At 57.5% G+C, this 19518-nt stretch overlaps 1 protein-coding gene across 1 annotated transcript in view; it reads right to left on the bottom strand.

Annotated features, from left to right (window-relative positions):
• Positions 1-19518, bottom strand: part of PTPRN2 (protein tyrosine phosphatase receptor type N2) — a 710237-nt gene that overhangs the window by 85349 nt on the left and 605370 nt on the right. The window contains exon 13 of the mRNA XM_032840229.1: positions 17560-17772. Coding sequence (XP_032696120.1) covers positions 17560-17772 — 213 coding nt within the window. The remainder of the gene's footprint in view (positions 1-17559; positions 17773-19518) is intronic.

Genomic DNA, 19518 nt, shown 5'->3' with positions numbered 1-19518 from the left:
TGCAGGATGCCTCATCACCACCGCCTGTGCGCGCACGGTGAGCGAGGGGCTTCGAGTGCGCTGCCCCGCTCCGCGGAATGTTGGGGGCAAGCCCCGGCCTCCGGGGTGTCCCTCCAGGCTGACACAACAAGGCCATGCCCATCCATCTAGGACAAAACCAGAGGCTCCTCGTGGAAACGTCCGCCAGGAGGGGACACATGCCAGGCCCGCTGCCTCTGGGGGACCCTGGCGGTGGAAACCGCACCCACCTCTCTGCCCCGCTGCCCTCTCTGAGGGAATCACCAGAGGCCCCTTAGTTACTGCTTTTGGTTGATTACAGTTTGTAAAGGAACAATAGAAATTCTGTATTCTGACCAGTCTCTGTACTATTACATTAAAAAACTAAAGTTTCCTGAAGACAATCGAATTTCTTTTTAAAAGACAAAATGCAGACTGCAGCCTGACTCAGTTGAGTCAGGTCAGGGTCAAGGTCAGGGTCAGAATCAGGCACAGGCTTAGGGTCAAGAGCAGGGTCAGGTGCAGACTCAGGAGCAGGGTCAAGGTCAGGGTCGGGGTCAGGCACAGGGTCAGGCTTAGGATCAGGTGTAGGGTTGGGTCTGGTGCAGGGTCAGGCTCAGGTGCAGACTCAGGGTCAGGGTCAAGGTCAGGTTCAGGCTCAGCCAGGCACAGGCGCAGGGTCAAGGGCAGGGCCAGGCTCTCGGTCAGGCTCAGGCACAGGGTCTGGGTCAGGCTCAGGATCAGATGCTGGGTCAGGTGTAAGTCAGGGTCTGGTGCAGGGTCAGGGTCAGGCCAGGGTCAGGCACAGGCTCAGGTGCAGGGTTGGGTCTGGTGCAGGGTCAAGGTCATGTCGGGGTCATGTCGGGGTCAGGCACAGGGTCCTGCACTGTGCAAATGTGATTCTCTAAGAAGAGCTGCCTGGGGAGAGGGAGAGGTTCTGCCCTCCCTTCAGACCAGAAGTTCCACTGGCCTGTAGGCAACGCCACACTCTTCACGTCAAAGTGTCTTCGGCACCTAGAGAGGCAGCTGCAGTTCACAGAGACACGCGGAGGGGTGACCTCTCGGACCCTCAGGCTGCGACGTGGCAGCGATGGGTTGGGCATAAACATTATTTAAAATGTTATTTGAAGTTTGCAGCATTAGTTTCCGTTACCCAGAAATGCTACCGGGCCCCAGCGCTCCCTGCTCTCCCTGCCCCACATTTACCGTCAGGCTTGCGGGGGGGCACGTGTAGGACAGAGCAGAGACTCGGTCGGCCGTGAAAAGCACTGCGTCACAAGCGACAGTCTGACATACAGGGCCGTGGCCGCCCACAGGGCGCGAGAGAGGACGGGCACCGCTCAACAGAGAACGCAGACAAGCTCCGGAAGAAACCTGGAGGCTGGCCCAGGGCCGCCTGAGTGTCTCTGATTTGTAATCCTGGCAGCACAACGGGGATCCCCAACACCCGTGAGGCAGGTCCCTGCGGCTGGGTTACGGATGCCGTGAAAGGACAGGAGGCCCATCGTGGGTGTTCGCCCCCAGCGCGGGAGCCGGGAAGATCACGATTCCCCTCGCCCTCCAGGCCAGCGCTCCGCAGGGACCTCGCACAGCCTGCGCGGGGCACACCGTGTGCTGAGCGCCGCAGACTTTCCCCAAACGTATCTTCCCTTGGCTGGAAAAGGATGTGCCGAGCCTCCCAGCCCCTGGTGAAACACCAGCAATCTTCTCATGTTTAAGACCCAGACTAAATCCACTTCAGTTTTTAAGTCATGGTCAGGGTAGCACCACGTTAATGAAAACGGCATTTGGCTTGACCGCCTCGGGTTTATAAGACAATTACCATCTTCGTGTCGTGACTCATGGGATTCAACCACCGAGAGGTAGTTAATTATGAAGGAGGAGAAAGGCAGGTCTCGTCAAATGGCTCTGAGTCACAGACCCACACGTGGGGCCAACCAGCAAGTCACGCGACCCCCTTCAGACGGCTCCCAGTCGGCTGTCCTGAGCCCAGTCATGCCGCCGGAATGTGCCGAGCACCCGAGATCCACACCTACTTGGGACTGTGTCCCACGCGCACCTGCTGCGGGACAGAGAGTTCACTACGGGCTAGGACTCACTCCTCCTGGGAGCTTCACCAAATCGCTTTTCTTTGCTCATCGAATGCGGAAGAAAACGCCAATGCGGGCGTGAATGAGAGAATTGTTTTCTAGAGAGCAAAAGGGTCAGTCACTTATTTTGGGATGTGCTGCCTGATAGTTCCAGGCTATCCAGCTCCGGAGATGGGTTCCAGGTCTTTCTGGGGGGTCCACCCATCTGCGCATCTCTGCTCTGTCCCCTCTTGCTGTGCCCCCCCCCCCGCCATGGTGCAAAAAAAGTTCTTGAGAAAACAGATGCAGGGGTGCCTGGGTGGCTCACTGGGTTAAAGCCCCTGCCTTCGGCTCAGGTCATGATCTCAGGGTCCTGGGATCGAGCCCCACATTGGGCTCTCTGCTCAGCGGGGAGCCTGCTTCCCCCCCTCTCTCTCTGCCTACTTGTGATCTCTGTCTGTCAAATAAATAAGTAAAATCTTAAAAAAAAGAAAAGTATTGTGCCTGCCATGTAATAAGTGGTAAGTCACTGTTATTTAAAAAGAAAAAGAAAACAGATGTAGACCATTTCACGTTCCCGAGGAGAGAGAGTGTGCACAATGAGACAGTGACACAGTTTCATGGGAAACCTTCCCACGGCAACCATCCATGGTCAGTAAGCACGCGTCCTAGATCACTAGTGTTTTAGGGAAAATCCCGCAGCGGAAAGAGAAATCCATCCGAGATGGAGAACACAGGCAGGAGAGAGACCCCAGTCTGCGTAAAGACCCATGTGCAGACGTGACCGGGAGCGGGGGCAGGCGACAGACTGCGGGCCCAGACTGGGGAGTCGGAATCCCGCTCAGCTCCTTGCCAGCTGCATGATATGGGATGAGGGGCTTGACCCACCCCGTGTCTCCGTTTCCTGACTGTGCAGAGCTGGCGGGGCAGGTTCTAGAAGCGGCTGCTGCTGAGGCCCCCAGCACCACACTGGCCTGTCCAGGCTCCCTCATGCCCGGGCACGGGGCGGGGGGGGGGCGGTTCCACAGCCAGCAGACAAAGTCAGGACACCAGACCAGGCCCCACCACCGGGATGCCGGCCCTGCCAGACCACAGCAGCACGGAACACATGGAAGCCAGTGTGGCGCTGGACCGCTGTCTTCAGAAGGGGACTCTCCCCACCCTTCCCGTAGCAACCAGAGAACGGCATTTCTAAAAAAGAAAACAACAGTGTTTTCAGGCCCCGAGATTTAAGGGTTTGATCACAAAGTAGACACAAAGTAGACCCGTGAAGCTTGGGTCACCCTATTTGAAATACCCAAGAGGTCCTTCATTTGTCAGGAGAGGCGGAAACATGAGTGCCTGCACCCAGGTGTCCACAGCTCTCCAAGGAAACTCAAAGCCTCAGCCCCTGCTGGCGCAGGGCTGTCTCCAGTGTGTCCAGAGCCCCCCGCACACGGGCTCCCCCGGCCCCCTCCCCAAGCCCGCAGGCGGGACCCTTCTGAGCAGGGTCAGCCCGGAGAGCCCCACGTTCTCAGGATGCAGGCCCGCTTGCCGCCCCCCGACCCCACAGCCCCCACCGCCCGAGAGGCCGCCGCTCTCTGCTACTGGAAGCCAAGGCCCTGGGGTGTCTCCGCAGAGCCCTGGAGGGTCCCATGCTTCTTTGTAACACAATTTGCAGAAAATAAGCTGAATAGGATTCTGGGGGCAGAAATCCATCCACACACATAATAATGCAAATGTCTCCTTCTCAAATCTTTATCTGATGGGGGAATTGCAGAGAGTGGGAATCGCTCTGAGAAAAAAGACCTGTCATTCCCAAATTCTGCCAAAAGAAAGGCCGAGACGACAAAGGCTTAAGAAAAACCGCTTTGTACCTTTCAAGGAACAATTGGAACAAAGCAGCTCGTTGCCCAAGTGTGTCCACAAAGGGCGGCTGGAGTTTTAGGGCTGTTTGGGAGCGTAATTTGCGGTAACAGGGCAGAACTGAGAGGAGGGCACAAAGCCGAGGGGGCGGGAGGGCGGGAGGGGCGGCTCGTTAGGGTGGGCTGGGGGGGAGGAAGGCCAATTACTTTCCAGGCCGCATAAAGCACTGAGCGAGCTGAAAAGGAGCTGGCCCTCTCGGGGAGGGACCCCGCTCCGCTCACGGGGCACCGCGCGCTCCCACAGATAAAGGGAACAATGGAGCACAAAGCCCCCGGAGGGCGGCCCCCGGGACGGCTGGCGGACGGCGCGCGGGCGCTCGGGTGCAGGGAGGTCCTCCTCACAGGGCCCCCGACCAGAAGCAAACACAGGGGGACCCGGAAGGGCACCCGGAGATCCTAACGGAAACCCTCTGCCCAAGGCCGGGAAGACACAGGTGGTTTATTTCCTTTTTCATTTTCCTCATTTTTTTTTTTTTTTCTAAATCAAGCCTTGTGTGACTTTTGTGATAAGGAACACCAAAACGAGGGGTGTTCAGGATGTATGAAATCTTTCATTCAGTAGGATTAAGACTAAGTGAAGTGTTTAGAAAACGTGTGGGGACAAGGACGGGGAACACATCCCAGACTGTCAGACTGGCTTCACTGTCACATTAAAAAAAAGGCGCATCAAGAAAGGATGGCGCGTCTGCTCCCCTCTCCCGCCCACAGTGGGGTTCCTAGGCAGGCTCCCCGCGGACCTGAGCGGGCCTACGAGGGGCTGCTGCACGTGGCGGGCCAGTGAGGCTGGGGTGCGGAGACAGGTTTACGGGGACGCAGCTTACATAAATTCTCTTACCGTAAATAGCCCATCTGAGGACGACCGCTGTGGGAAGAAAACGAGCTCTGAGCTCAGTGAGCGCTAGAAGGGCTCTCCCCAACATCACAGGACACAGGGGATGCCAGGGAGCACTAGAGGACCTCAGGGGGACACGGGGGGACACTGGGAGGCAGGGGGAACACTGGGGGGCACTGGGGTAACACTGGGAGGCACGGGGGACACTGAGGGCACAAGGGGGACACTGAGGGGGACACTGAGGGATATGCTCAGGGGCACCAAGCAGACACATAGGGGACACGGGGGAGCCACTGAGGCACCGCTGGGGGGACCTTGGGGGGACACTGGGGGGCATTGGGGTGACACTGGGGGACATGGGGGGACACGGGGGATATGGGGACACCAGGGAGCACTGGGAGACACTGGGGGACATGGGGCACTGGCAGGCATAAGAGGGATCCTGGGGAGTTACTGGGGTGGCAGTGGGGGGCCGAGGGGGACACTGGGGGGACACCAGGGGGACACGAGCAGGACACCAGAGGATCTGCTGGGAGGCACCAGAGAACACCAGGGAAGACACAGGCAGACAGAGGGGGACACTGGGGGGCACTGGAGGACAAATGGGGAGACCAAGGGACACTTGGGGGATAATAGGGGGACACCAGGGGGCACTGGGGTGACACTGCAGGGCATGGGGGGACACCAGGGGGACACAGGGGGACATGGGGGCATTAGGGACCACTAGGGGACACTGGGGGACACTGGGGACATGTGGGAGACACTGTGGGGACACAAGGCCATGGCCAGTTCTGGGAGACAAACAGGATCCTCCCTTCTCCTCCCACGGGGGTCAGAGCCATAGCAGGCACCCTGGGTGGCTCATCCCTCGTCTGGGTCAGAGCCACACCTGCTCCCTGGATGGAGGGCCCAGTTCACAGCTATGCTACGTGACCAGCCTTCTGACACGTGGCCACCGCTGCCCGTCTTGGGACACCTCCTCCCCACCTCCACCGGACTTCTTGGTGACTTGGACCGTGGGACAACACAGCACACCATGCCACACGGAAGGAACGTTTCCCCAGGGCGAATCCCAAGCCAGGCTCCAGAACCTGGGCAGGACGGCCGCTTGCTCGGCCCATTCCCTGGGGCGCTGGCGGCGTCCCCCACCATCGCCACCGTCATAACCGCTGGGGCGTCACACCGTGTCCTCTGGTCCAGCATGCAGTTGTGTTACGTAAGTGCTGGGTTCCACAACACTCAACTGGCCTAAACAGCTCCACGATAAACACCGTTTGCCAAGAAATATTGAGTATTTTTACCCCATTTTGTAAGATGTTTTCTCAAAATAAAATTCAAAACCACATTTTAACTTATAAAAATGAAAATATTTTTCCAGAGTCTTTTGAGTCTAGAAGGGTCTTCGAGTAGTCCCAGGTCAGAAGGCAAAGAACTGCTCTCGCCCCTCCCTGCCCCGCACGCTGGCGCGACCCCACGGCAGGCGCAAAGGAACGGCCATCCTGTGTTGTCCTCGAGTTATCAGGACAAGAACTACGTCTCGCCTCCCGAACTTGAGGACAGAGGTCATTTCCATCTGTCATCCTTCCACCTGGGGACTGTCTGGCCCCAGGAGACAGCTCGAGAGCGTTGTCGAGTCCGGAGGCTTCCTACAGTCTCGGGACCCCCGCAGGTGGCACACTCCCCCCAGGGGAGGCTCTGACGGCCAGGAGTGAGTACGCGCGACTCTGTCCACATGCGTGTGATGTGCCTGAAGCCGCTCTTCTTCGAGGCTTCCTCTCCTTTAAGACCAAAGGTGTCCTCATCTTCTGCTCCGCTCCCGACACACATCTAACTCAAGTCAGAGGAGGGAAAGCACATCGTGTCAGTAAGCGTCCTTCCCCGACAGCCCGCACTCGGCGTGGGCTTCTGGAACCACGGCCCACGCAGGAACCCAGAGCGGGCTGCGCTGCGGACGAAGCCCCTTGGATGGACACGCAGCTGTTGGGGCCCCAAACAGCCCAGCCGGGCCGCATCTGCGCGGCAGGTCCGATGACAGACACAGGCGTGCGGGGTCCTGCGGCCGTGACCTTCCCGCCGTGAAGTCGTAAGCGTTCCTGAGAAGCCCTTGATGCCTTCCGAGTTCGCGGCTCCGGCTCCGTGGACTTGGCCTCTGCGAGCGCAGCCGGTCTCGGGGGGCCCCACATGCACGGCTCAAACTCCGATGAGTCAAAGTCACCGAGTCCGTGGAAAATAAACTTCAGAGCAACCTGGGCCTGACATGGGCTGGGCGGGAGGGCGGTTTTCTGTGAGAAACTTGCGTCCTGTTCCTAACTTCCCTCTTGCTCAAAAGGTAATGAATTCTGCTCGTTTGTCATCATGGCGCCATCATGTCGGGGCAGCACGCGAGCCGGCCGGCAGCGGGGACAGTCTGGGGAGTGGTCTACACCCTCCCCTCACCAGCGCCGCTCACGCCTGTGTCTTAGTGCCGTGCACCCACCAGCTTTTACGGAGCACCAGAAGGTCCCCTGCCCGGGGCTGCGCGTTTATCAAGCAGATCGGGCGTTTTGGGGACCCAGGGTGGGCCTCACGTTCATGGAAGGACACGGCAGGGAAGGAACCAGGCCTGTCTCCGTGCGCCGTGGCGGGGAAGGAAGCCCAGCGAGATGGCGAGTGATGGAGACCACGGACGCGAAGGGCAGCGTCAGGGGCAAACAGAGGGTCCAGATGAAAGGGTGCTGGTGTGGATGGTGTGGATGGATGAGCCTGGCAGCTCAGGCCACCCCGGGCTGGGCGGAAGGCTCGGCAAGGCTGTGGGGTCTGCACAGGCTGACAGATGGGAATGATCTGGAAGGATAAAGCTGCGTGGGGGGGCCTTCGGTGTGAGGGGAGCGGTCTGCACAAAGGTTCAGCGGCAGACTAGCACAGGGGACGTCCCCGGCGCTGCAAGGGGCCAGCCGGGGCACAGATGCATTCAGGTCCTTCCACTCTGCGGTGGCACCTAATTATGCCAGAGGGCAGGGCCTGAGGGTGGGGACAGGCCAGGCCCCCTTGCAGCTGCCTCTCTGCGCGGGGGCTGCACATGGTCCACCCGATTATTCCCTCTGAAGCTGCCCCTCACGGCGACCCAGTGGCCCGAGGACACAAGAGTGCTCCGAGGAGCCCCGGCGCAGTGGCTTTCCTCTGACGGGAAACGGGTGAAGGGCTCTGGCCTCGAGGCCCCGTCAGGGTATCTGAGAGTCTGTCGTGTCCAGAAAGGGCACGGTGTTGACCTTCGGAGGAAGTCCACCCTTCCAATGGCCTCAGTCCAGCTCAGGTGCCGTCCTGTGACTCGGGCCAGCGTCGGGGGAAGTGAGCCGTGGGTGTGGCGGGAGGAGAGACATTGGGAGGGTCCACGGTGCAGGGGCTTGGGGAGCTGCCAGGCTCGGCTAGGCTTCCCGGCCTGGAGTCGATCAGAGACTTGCAGACTCACGGCGCGCCCAGGAAGCCCCACGCACGCAGGGGCAGGAAGGCCGCCGTGTGGGGTCAGGAGACCGACAGCTCAGTGCAGCCAAGGACAATCGGAGGTTTGGTCCTGGTCTCCCCTCGTGTTCCAGTTCCAGAGTGTGGGGCCACCAGACTCAGGATTTTCCTTCTCCTTGAATGTGGCAGAGGATGGGCACGCCAGGGCGGAGGACACAGTCCCCAAACACGGAACTGCACGGAAGGTCCCTTCTGACCGAGCACTGGGTTTTACGAACAAGCCCGTACTGTGCGTCCCCCACTCCTGGTCTCCGCACGGGGTTATGAGGGGTGCGCTTCCAGGAACACGCCTCCCTGGTTCTCTTCTGCTTTGTTGTCTTCACAAGAAACGAAAGTGATAAAACACTTCTTCATGGAACAAATCCAGACTTTTAAGTTTAATTAGAGAATTTAAGCCTAGCCGCGCATGGCTGCTGATTTCCTTACCATTAGCAATCCCAGCACTTACCACCCAAACTCCTCAGCTGATTTCCGACGAACGCCAGAGTCAGCCCGAGCGTAGAGCTGTAAGTCGCGATCATGTTCTCCAAACACCGTACGGAATTAGCATTTTAAAGCATTTGGCCTTACTCGCTAATGGAAGCATCTCTCAATCTTCCTTTTCCCGTTTTCCAAATAACCACACACAGAGACACACACAAACGTAGACCCAGACACGTAATTCTGCTGCTTGCTTTATTTTTAAACTTCGAATTTAAGAATCGTTAAACTTTCGTTAAGAAGGGCAGACCGCCCAGCAGCGCCTCGTCTGGCCGTGTCTGGAGTCCTGGGCCTGACTGCCCGGCGTCCTCGTGCACGTGACGTGTGGAGCTGGTCTGGCGGCCCCTGAGTGCGGCCACGCGCGTGCCTGGGGCCCGGGCCCTCTTCTGCGGGAATGAGGGTCCTGTTCGACCAGCGCAGCTTTGGCGGGGGACACATGTGGCGCGGAAAGGGAGGAAGCAGACGCCTGCCGCGGCAGCCCCATGTGCTGGGTCGACCCTGGCGATCACCAGGGTGGCCGGTGTCGCGGCCCGAGCGCCCTCACATCCTGGCTATTTATTTGAACATCCGGAGTGAATCTTTTTCAGAAGTCACCTTCCTAACCGGAGACTGTGAACGTCTTGTACTTGCTAACAGAGAAATGACCTACCAAGTTTCCATCCTTAATTATCAGCAACCCTCCCAAAGCAGAGAACCCCAGTGGAGACGGAAATATTTTGAGGAACAAGGTTCAGGGATGACTAATTAGATGGAGAAGAGAAATCCAATCATGTCGCTTCTCTAACATAAGAGGAAAAGTCCTTTCTGTTCCCTGCCTGAGACGCTATTGCGACACTGAACAGACCACATCATGTCCCGAGTGCGTCTCTTGCTCACCTACTCCAGGAAGCCCTCCTGGGTCACCCTAAGCTCCCTGTGGACCATCACGGCCCTGTTTGTCTCAAGCACAGTCTCCACACTGGTGTACACTGGTCTTACAGGGAAGCTGCGAGAGAACTAACGGTCTTTGCCATCCTTATTGTTACAGAAAACGTGATTCTTTCATTGGAAGAAATTAGCTTTCTGGAAAGCTGCCCACTGGCCACTTCTGAGCTGGGCCATCCAGCCTGCCCCAGGCCCTGAGCTGCTCCAGTCCTCCAGGGCACATGCCTACCAGGGTGGGAGGAGGGAGTGGACGGGAGTGATGCTGACATGCAGGCTGTCCCCGCACAGGACAGACGGCCGAGCCAGTGGGACTCGCGCCTCCGGGGCAGGGGGCCTCCTGGCCAAGTGGCTCTTCCTCTCATGACCTTGAACGCTCCTCCTTCGACATTTGGAGGCGACTGTCATCCCCCGAGTCCCCGGGGCCCGAGCGTGCACGTGCTCTTTGCGAAGGCCTCCTGGCTCGCAAACACACGTCCTCTGTGGCTCTGAGGTTCAGGCTACCGCTCCCCACCCCAACCCCATGGGTCCTGCCTATCTTCCTCTGTGCCATTCAGCTTGGGCCATGCTCCCTAAGGCCCCCCAAGGGCTCGAGTCGGACTGGAGGGTCCTCCTGGGCTCAGGCACCCCGGGTGCACCTGCCGGGCCCTGCTCAGCACGGACGTGCATGAGGCCGACCCCAAGGCAGACCCCAGGCCTCGCTGAGTATGTCATTCCCACAGTGGAGAGCCTGACCTCGCAGGGCCACCCCTGGCCTCTCCCCTGGCACGTGCAGGCTGCCTTCCCTGACGGGGGGTGGGGGAAGCCGGCGCGGAAGCCTGAGCTCTGGGCCTGCGGTACGTCGGTACGTTGTGGTGCAACGACCCTGCACCCGGTCCCAGCCCCTGCGCCTGAGGGGGGCCCCCTGAGGGCCTTCCCTCCTCCCGCCATTTTGGTCTAATGCCTGCCAAGTCCATTCTGCATGTTTCCCTTCGCGCCGTAAGCCTCTCCTGCCAGCACCCTCATTCAGAGTAGCTCGACAGCCCCTCTGAGACTCGGGGGCAGCCTGTCTCCGGGCACGCAGCTGGGGGATGACTCCCCTCCACTAAGTCCCCAAGGCCGGTGTGTGGGGCGCAAGGTGGGCCCCGGTTTGCACCCGCGTCCCCCTCACCCCGGGGACGATGGGAGGGACGGCTTTGTTGCTCTCCAGCAGCACCCACAGAAGCCCAGCACTCCCTGCACACCTGCACCCTCCCTAGCCGTCCTCCCGAGAAGGTGCTGAACTTTCCAGATCGGATGTCCCTGGACGTACGTGCTTCCTTTACAGATGGTCCGTCTCGAGTTTTGGTTTAGAAGACATGCCCCGTCTCTGAATCGGGGCCTGGGGGGAGAGCAGCCGTACCAGCGACACACCTGACTGCGGGGGGGGGCGTCAAGAACCAAGCGATTCTGACGACTCGAGGCCCGCCAGCCCCCACGGTCGCCACAAATGACGGTCGCACACGGAATTTAGAACTGAGATGCAGTTACACGTCCGTGACCTTTTCTGACCTTCAGCAGCCCCTTAAAGGCACACAGTTCCTTCCATCCCGTTTTGTGGCTGAGCACAGAGAAGCACGAGGCCCAGACGGAAGGGAGGGATCAGTCTCCTTTTCTCCCGAGTGTAAATATTGGGAAAGAAAAGCTTAAACCGAGAAGCACACCATGAGTGAGAAGAGCCGGAGGACAGGCGTGCCCGTGGCTCCCCCACGGCTGCCCTCAGCACAGGGGAGCTGCCCCGGGAGGACAGACCTAGCCCCCAGCAGGAGCTCTTGGCTTGGGGGCCCTGTCTGTGTCCGGGAGTCGGCCCCTGCCTCCAGCGTGCACACGAAGGATGTCCCCACCTGTCCTCTCCTGCTCCGCGGGCCTGTCCTCGTGGGGTCTCTCACCCCCGTGAGAGGACCCCCTGGGCCTGTCTGTCGTGAGCCCGTCATGGCGTCCTCCCTCAGTGGCATCACATGTGGTCCTGTGTTGCTTACTGATGCTTCCTGTGGTTTCATGCAAACTCCTTGTGTTCAAGAAGTCAGAAATGGAGCCGAGAAGTGAATTTGACCAACCCTGACACCACCACGGCGCCTTGCACCGCGAAGAGAAAGGCAGAGGGGCACCATCAGGTCTGGGGCTCCAAGGAGGTCCCGCCTGTCCCGTGTGTGGGTGCTCCTGGGCCCTCTGGCTTCTTCCGTGCGTCGGGAAGAGCGCACTGGAGGGGCCTAAACGCCGTAAGTCGCCCTAACTCAGCTCTGTGCCCGCCCTGGGACTGGGACAAGTCAGGCTGACCTGATGCTCACTTTCCCCACGTGGCCGCATGTGGTGAGCTGGGGTCCAGTGTGGCTCAAAGAGCGCCCCCCGGGCCCTGGCGGGGACCGGAGCGGGGATGGCCTGGGAGTCCAAGACGGGACCCAGAGAGCCTCCTGCATGTGCAGGGCCCTCCCTTGGCCTCTGCCACCTGAAAGCACACCTGGACTTAAACAGAATCTCCCACTTTCGTGAACCACCCCTGAGGCGGGCCCTTCCGCGGCAGCCCCACCAGGACACGTGCCGTCCCCTCCGAGGTGCCTCCTCTCCTGTTGGCCCTCACGGACGATGTGACCCCCACGGCGGCAAGTGGCCTGACACAGGAGAGGTGAAGCCGGCACCCTCTCCCCTCCCGTCTTTCCTTAACAAACACTTATTCCAGTAAACTCCAGACTCACTGAACGTCTGACAGAAACCCAACCACACAGACACGCAGACAAGACCCAGCCTCCAGGCGCTGGGATCCCTCGCACCAGCCCCTCCAAGCTTTTGTCTTCCCCGTAGCTCACTGAGCGCTCGGTTATTTCCAATTAAGCCTGATCTGATTATTATCGTTTGATCAGGGGAGATGGTTTGCTATATTGGGACAACGACATGTCTCAGCTTTGTGTTTAGATATGTTTTTGGCAATCTTTCCAGCCTTCCGCCTCCTCTACATTTATTTCCAAATCTCAGGAGCTATTTTGGAGGAGCTGTGTTGCACAGACACTGGAGAGTGGGCACACAGCCGCGGCCGCGGGAACCTGCAGGCTGGAAGATGTAAGATTTATGAGAAAAACGCACTACAGATTCACACCTCACAGGACAGCACTCAGACCCAGGGTGGAAGGAATCTGGAAGACTCAGCGGAGCTCGTGGCCCTACTGTCGATCCCTTGAACCTGCAGACACGTGCCCACACACACAGGTTCTCGAACTGCTCAGGGCGACGTGTTCCTTGTGGCAGGACAAAGTCTGCAAGCTCCACTTCGGGTCTCACGCAGCTGCACAGAGAAGCATTTACTTAATTCACAGTGAGGCCAGGGCCTCCTTCTGGGGTCGTGGAGCTCAGGACCCCAGGACAAGGCCTCCCCTTGACTGGATGAGACATTAGCTCAGTGTCTGGAAGGCTTCAGGTGCTAGCTGCGACTCCCTGAAAGGCAAAATTAGCAAAATCCCCATTCTCAGGCTTGACTGGGTTGGGAGAAAAACCCAAGATCTTCAGGAATGCTTGAGGGCAGTTTTCCTTCTATGAAGCAGGGTAGATTTCACTTGCTGGGACGTCGCACAGAAGTTACTTTGACCTGAAAATTTAAGTGTAAAGTAAAGAAAGGCCGTTCTCTCTGACTGATACCTAGCTGTCGGACATAGGCTGTTTTAGGAGCTCGAGGTGGGGTCAGGGAAACTTCAGGAGACCCCCTGTTTTCCACCTAGAACGGAAAATGCTTCTCTAACGAGTGACTGTACCAGTTACAAAAGATCAAACTGTCTTCGAGAAAGAAGTTCCCTGAATTTGAGGCCCCGGAGAACAAGCTTGTCGTGACAGGTGCCCTCCTCTGCGAGGGGCCGGGTCCCCTGTGGACGGTGGGGAGAAGCTGGGCCGCAGCTGCCAGCTGGAGTGGAGGGAGCCCATGGAGAGCAGCCACCTGGCATCTAACGCGGGGTCCCTCACCGATCATCGCTGTGTGTGGGATGCCCACCTCGCCCAGGGGCGTGCTCCCCTCGGGGTCTGGTTCCTTCCAAGGGATCAGGGAGTGTGCTGGGCGTGGGGAAATAACCCATCGCAAGAGGACTTCTGGAAATTTTGCGGAGTCTGTGCCCTCGTGTAGGGACAGGGGAGTGGGACAACGAGCACGGGACTCTTGCTCCACGGTGATCAATGCCGTGGGGAAAGGAGGCGACACACGCAGAGACTCGGAGAGGGAGGACGGGATGTGTTCTGACCACCTAGTCATGGCCCTCCGCAGAGGCAGGGCTCCCGAGCCGGGAGGCACCTGTCCTGCACCGGGCCCGGTGGCTCGCTGCTTGCACACCAACCACACGCGCCAGCGGCAAGCAGACCGACGTGGGCACACGCGCACACGTGACACATATGCCGTGCGCTGACGTGCCAATTTCAGGGGAGAAAAGAAAGAAAAAGTAAAGGAACTATCTTTTTAGGTGACGAAGTACCCATTTAACCCAAATACGTTATGTTTTATATATTTAGAAGAATAAAATGACATTCAGTAAAACACCGGGGACGAGTTTGGAGGCCATTAAAAAAAATGGCCTTTCCAGATGGATTTCAGTTATTGTCATAGTTAACATACCCTGTTCTTCCAAGTTTGAAGAAATTAACCTTGATAGATTATCTGGTAGAACTGATCTCTTGGTAAGTGCTAACGTTTAAGAGTCTATCGGGAAACATTTGATTTTCCAGTAGGTAAAGCAAACCAAAATATCACACGCACACGCACACACACACGCACACTAAGCTTTAAGACGCCGACTCTGTCTACGAAATAGTTCTGTTCTAAGGAAGAAGAGAAAAGGTTTCAGCATGTTTGTGTTGGGTCCTAATACTGCAAACTACTCACTGTTTTGAAACAATTGTAAGACAAGCCCACAGATTATTCTAGAACACTCCACAAATGCACTGTAGCTTCCCCAAAGCTGCAGACCATGAATTATGAGCACACGGGGCCGCCAGGAGCCTGGGAGGATAGATATTAGAAGGGGTGTGTTGTTGGGGCTGCACTGGCCGCCAGGAGCCTGGGAGGATAGATATTAGAAGGGGTGTGTTGTTGGGGCTGACGCGGGCCAGGGCTTACACAGGGCGGGCTGCTTCGGGGTCCGCCCTGCGCAGTGAGGCCACCGCCCTGCAGTTCACCTGCACACAGACCGACCGTCCTTTTTGGCTCTCTGGGAAGAAGAACGCCCACGCCAGAGGCCTCCCGTGCCTCCTCCGCAGCACCAGCCCTGAGCTCCCTGTCCTCCCTGCGGACCCAAAGCCTCCGTTCTGAGAAGAACAGTTAGTTCCTTCATTAAGGGCAAGTTCACATTCTGACGTCAGTAAAACTTATTACCTTGCCGCCCACCACTCCTCATTCCCAGGCAGCTTTTCTAACCTCCTGCACAATAACCTTCGTCTCTTCCGGAGAGTTTATAAAAATGATGGCGTATGAACTGAGGGACGACGTAAAATCGCTGTTTTCCTCACCACCCGGTGCTGGGAAGTAGGAGCAGGTCCAGCCAACATCACTCGCATCAGAGGGTGAGCGGGTTGCAGAAGTTAGCGGTTTAAGAAAAGTACAGCATCCAGGCAACTTCTCCTGAAATGGTTTTTATGTTTGCAAAACATGGAACAACTTCTCAGAAGACTTGAAGCTGGGAGGGGGGTCTCAGGTGTCGCTGCGGAAAAGCCAAGTTCAGTGCGGTGGCGGCTGGAAATTAACACCTGCTTCGTTTACAAACGAAAACATCCGCTCTTTGTAGCCACGGGGAGGAGAGCCCTTCATGCATGACTCAGCGGAACCTAGAGGTAACAGTGCCAAAATCCCATCCCCGCTGGCTGGCATCTTCCCGGCCAGGAGACCGCCCGCTTGGGGTCAAATGTCTGCATTTAATCAGAGCGGTTCCCTGAAAGGTATTTCATGGTGATTTCAAAACTAAGCCCATCAGAAATAATAATTTCATTTCATTTCCAAATTTTCCTAGATCATATTTTCTAAAGAAAAGTTTTTTCCTATGCTTTTCCTCCCCTTTTTATTAATCTGGATTGAAGAAAAGCACACATTTCATTTATTGTCTGGATTACAGATTCTTATTAAACAAACCAGAGCTCATTATAAAATCAATATCAACTTAACCACCATGCCCCCAGGAGGAACAGCAAAAAGGTCACTCCAAGAAATTCAAACAATTTTCCTGCTGGAAGGGCATGATTTTAATTACAGATACTATTAATTAGAGCTGTCACTGGGAAGATTTTTTTCTGTTAATTATCACAAACTCAGTTCTAAGTGTGCAATTTCAACCTGCATTTTTGCCAAACTGAGTCATTTCTGCATGCAAGTCCAACCTTTCCATTCTATCAATATTTTATATTTGAATTTCAAAGTGTATCAGAGGATGCCGTGCTTTCTAAAAACCCACCCCCCTGTGATCTCCGGTCTCCGGCACATAGAACAGAACTGGTGTGATAATTTATTTATGTCCTGGCACAGATGTGGCCCAGAAGCCCCAGCAGCCCACACCGATGGTCTTGCTCAATAGAATTTCTGGATAAATTCTTACTAGTTTATGTGACCTTTTTTTTCAGGGCTTCTTCTTCAAACGTGATTTTTCTCTTGCTTTCAAGCACAGCCGTGCACTGGGGCTGAAGCGCCACCTCCCACACGTTTGAAGGTGCCATTTCTTTATAAGAGAAGATCACACTGACCAGCCCTGTGACCTCCTCCAGAAAACCAGTGCTTTTCTCTCTTGGGTGACAATATCAAGAATTTTCTAATTGCGGGAGAAAGCTATGTCTTGGTCTCTTTTAAACACGGTGATTTTATGAATTCATTCCAGCTCCTCCTGTGGGCCAGTGTCAGGGAGGCCCACAGAGCAAACGCAGCTAGCTCCGACGAGCTCCTGGGGGCACCTTGCAGGACAGTGTGGAGGGAGGGGCAGTTCTAGAAAAAGCTTGAGACCTCCTCCCCATGTAACTGTGATGGCGCACTCTTCAATTTACATGTTATTGTAAAATACGATGTATTGCTTACAAGACAGACCTATCACCATCAGAATCATGTGAGTAGAGGAAACAAGGAATCTTGCCCAAGGGGAGAAAATACATATTGACTGGATTTCTATGAAAAAACCATGATGAAGTATTCTACCTTCCCAAAGGGGAGGACACGGACAGTTGTGCCCTGACCTGCCTCTGCGGTGGGCTGGCGTTGCTGTCAGAACCGGGGCTCAGTGTCACCACAGGACGTCACTAAGTCGGAAGCAGGTGCTATAGAGCGTCCAGAAACCTTTTCCTGTCCTGCCTTCCTCCCACTCTCAGTGGCTGCGGACTGCGTCCAGGTGTGATCCCACACCCGGCAGCCACCGCTGCTCTCAACGAGACGCCCTGGGCTCACTTCCCACTTATCATCGTTAGGTTACACTTTATCCAGAGACTGGCAGGGGGTAGCGATGGATCAGGGCAAAGGATCTTTTCATAGGAGACCTGGAGGAAGTCGATGATTTAAGAGACATCTTCAAACGTTTACACAACCCATTTATCTTGCAACCTTGGCATTTTTCATGAACAGTGGCCAAACTAAGAAAGATAACAGATAATACATAATTCATGTTTCGTACTTTTTCCACATTTCTAATGAGCAACCTGCTATCACATCTAACAGACTACCTGAGAACAGGGTAAGATTAATACACAGCAACGAAACTGTGGTTCCGAGGCATTTCTGTGAATTCTGATGGACAGTTTCAAACCGTTTTCCCGAAAGAACCCGAACCATGACTAGACAGAGCGCTGGGGCCGGGCAGGGGCCGCAGGCCGTGCACTGATGAACGGAAGCCATCTGAACCCCTACCTGGTAGGCGGCGGTGGCATCCGGGCCGGGGTGATCCCCGACTCCCGAGAGCTTCTCCTGCAGCCGGGAGTGGGAGGCGTGGCGCAGGCAGTAGATGACCGCAGAGGCCAGGAGGACCCCAACCATGGCGACAACAGAGACCAGGGTCAGCACGATGAACGGGGTCGAGTCCTCTTGCTCCGCTCCGTGCGGCAGAAGCCTGAGTTTGCTTTTCTGCAGAACAGGAGAGAAGGAGCCCTGTGAGCGCCAAACAGACTATGACCTCTTGGAAACTACCCTTCTGCCGCGCAAGGCAAACTCAGGCTCAGCCCAGAGCTGTGCTGGCATTAACGCAACCACAGGAGGGCCATCCAAACAGCGGCCCTCAAACAGGAGGGAAGGCATCTCTAACTAGCGAGCCACAGACTGCAACATTTTCAAAAGGAAACTTAGAGGCCTCACTTGGTTTCCTGAAGGCCACCATCTTTCCAACCACAACGACATAGTCTTGGCAGTTGATTTGCTGCTTTGAGTAAAAGCGCACGTCCCTTCTTCTGAACAGGTGTGAGGAAAATACCCCAGTGTATCCCGAGCTTGCCCCGAAAATGTTTTGAGGCACAGGGAGGTCAGAGAGCTCTACAGCACACAGCCGGAGCCGGCGCAGGTCCGCAGCCTGGGAGACACCGCAGCAGGGCGGCCTGCGCAGAAACCTTTCCCCACGCCCCCACCCACCAGAGCCCCTCCGCCTGCGCGACCGCGGGACACACAGCCCAGCGCCCGCGCACCTCCGCGCTTTCCCCTGAAAGGATCCGCAGGTCCACGAGGGCACCCCTCCGCGGTGCGGAGCGTCAGGGAGACAAACCGTCAGATTCTCACTGTTCTGGGGGCGGGTGGGGGGATCCTTTGGGTGCACTTTGCAGGTCTCCGCGGGCAAAAGGTGCGCGGTGCTCGCCCTTAGCTTCGGCAGCAGGTGCGTTAGCCGCCGTTGCCAGCGCCCGGGAAGACAGGCCGGTGCGCGGCTGCGGCCGCAACGGCCCCCGCCACTGCTGGGGGATGAACGGAGACGCACGCCCCCGCCCCGGCCCCGGTTGCGACAAGAGGAGAACAATTAGCAAACTCCTTTCCACCACCTAATTTCGCGTGGTAACAAAATGGGTTTTTTCCCCATGAATGCCTGGCCGGCCTATTCATTATGTCTCTTCTATTAGTAATTTTCTGCTCCGCATCCAGCCTCCACCTCCTCATTCCCTCCTGTCTCCGAGTGTACACAGGGCCTCACGTCAGGCCGGGCCATTTTTATCCTGTAATCATAAAGGCCACCAAGCAATTATCGCCGGTCTTGACTGGAAAAGCTGGTCATTAATTAGCCTCCTTTTGCCTTCGGTGCCGCGGATTAGCTGGTGCCGGGACTGAGTTAATGGAAACGCGGGTTAAATGAGAAAAGACGCTGGATTTTCTTGCCTGGATGCGCGGCTCCGCGGAGGAGGACGAGGCAGGCCAACCGCGGGAGGCTCGCGGGGGGCGGGGGGCGAGGGGAGGATCGGAGGGGGTGTGGCGGCGGGGGGAGGGGACGCGGAGGGCGGAGGGCCGGAAAGGGAGGGCCCCCGGGTGGGGGCGCGGGCGCGGGCGCGGGAGGGGCGCGCAAGGCCGCCCAGGGCCTGTGTGGCGGGTCCCGCGGCCGCCCCCGGCGTGGACCCCTCCCCGGCCCCGTCCGGCTCGTCCCCCTCCGCGCCCGCACGGCCGCCGCCGGAAGGTCAAAGCTCGCGGAGCCGCGGACCACCCCTCCGCGCCGCCCCCGTTCCCTCCGCACCCCTGCCCGAGCGGGTGAATAAACCGCCGGGACCCCACCCGGCGCTGCGAGGCCCGGCAGGGCGGGAGGGAGCGCGTCCGCCCCGGCCCGGCTCCCCGGCCCCGCGCGCCGCGCTGCTTCTCGCCCCTCTGGCCGCGGGGAGCGCCCCAGGGCGCCCGCGAGGCTCCGGG

Source organism: Lontra canadensis, unplaced genomic scaffold, assembly GCF_010015895.1.
Source record: "Lontra canadensis isolate GAN:19392208 unplaced genomic scaffold, GSC_riverotter_1.0 scaffold111, whole genome shotgun sequence".
Lineage (NCBI taxonomy): Eukaryota > Metazoa > Chordata > Mammalia > Carnivora > Mustelidae > Lontra > Lontra canadensis.
Note: the sequence above shows the minus strand (reverse complement) of the source record. Positions and strands in the feature narration are given on the sequence as shown.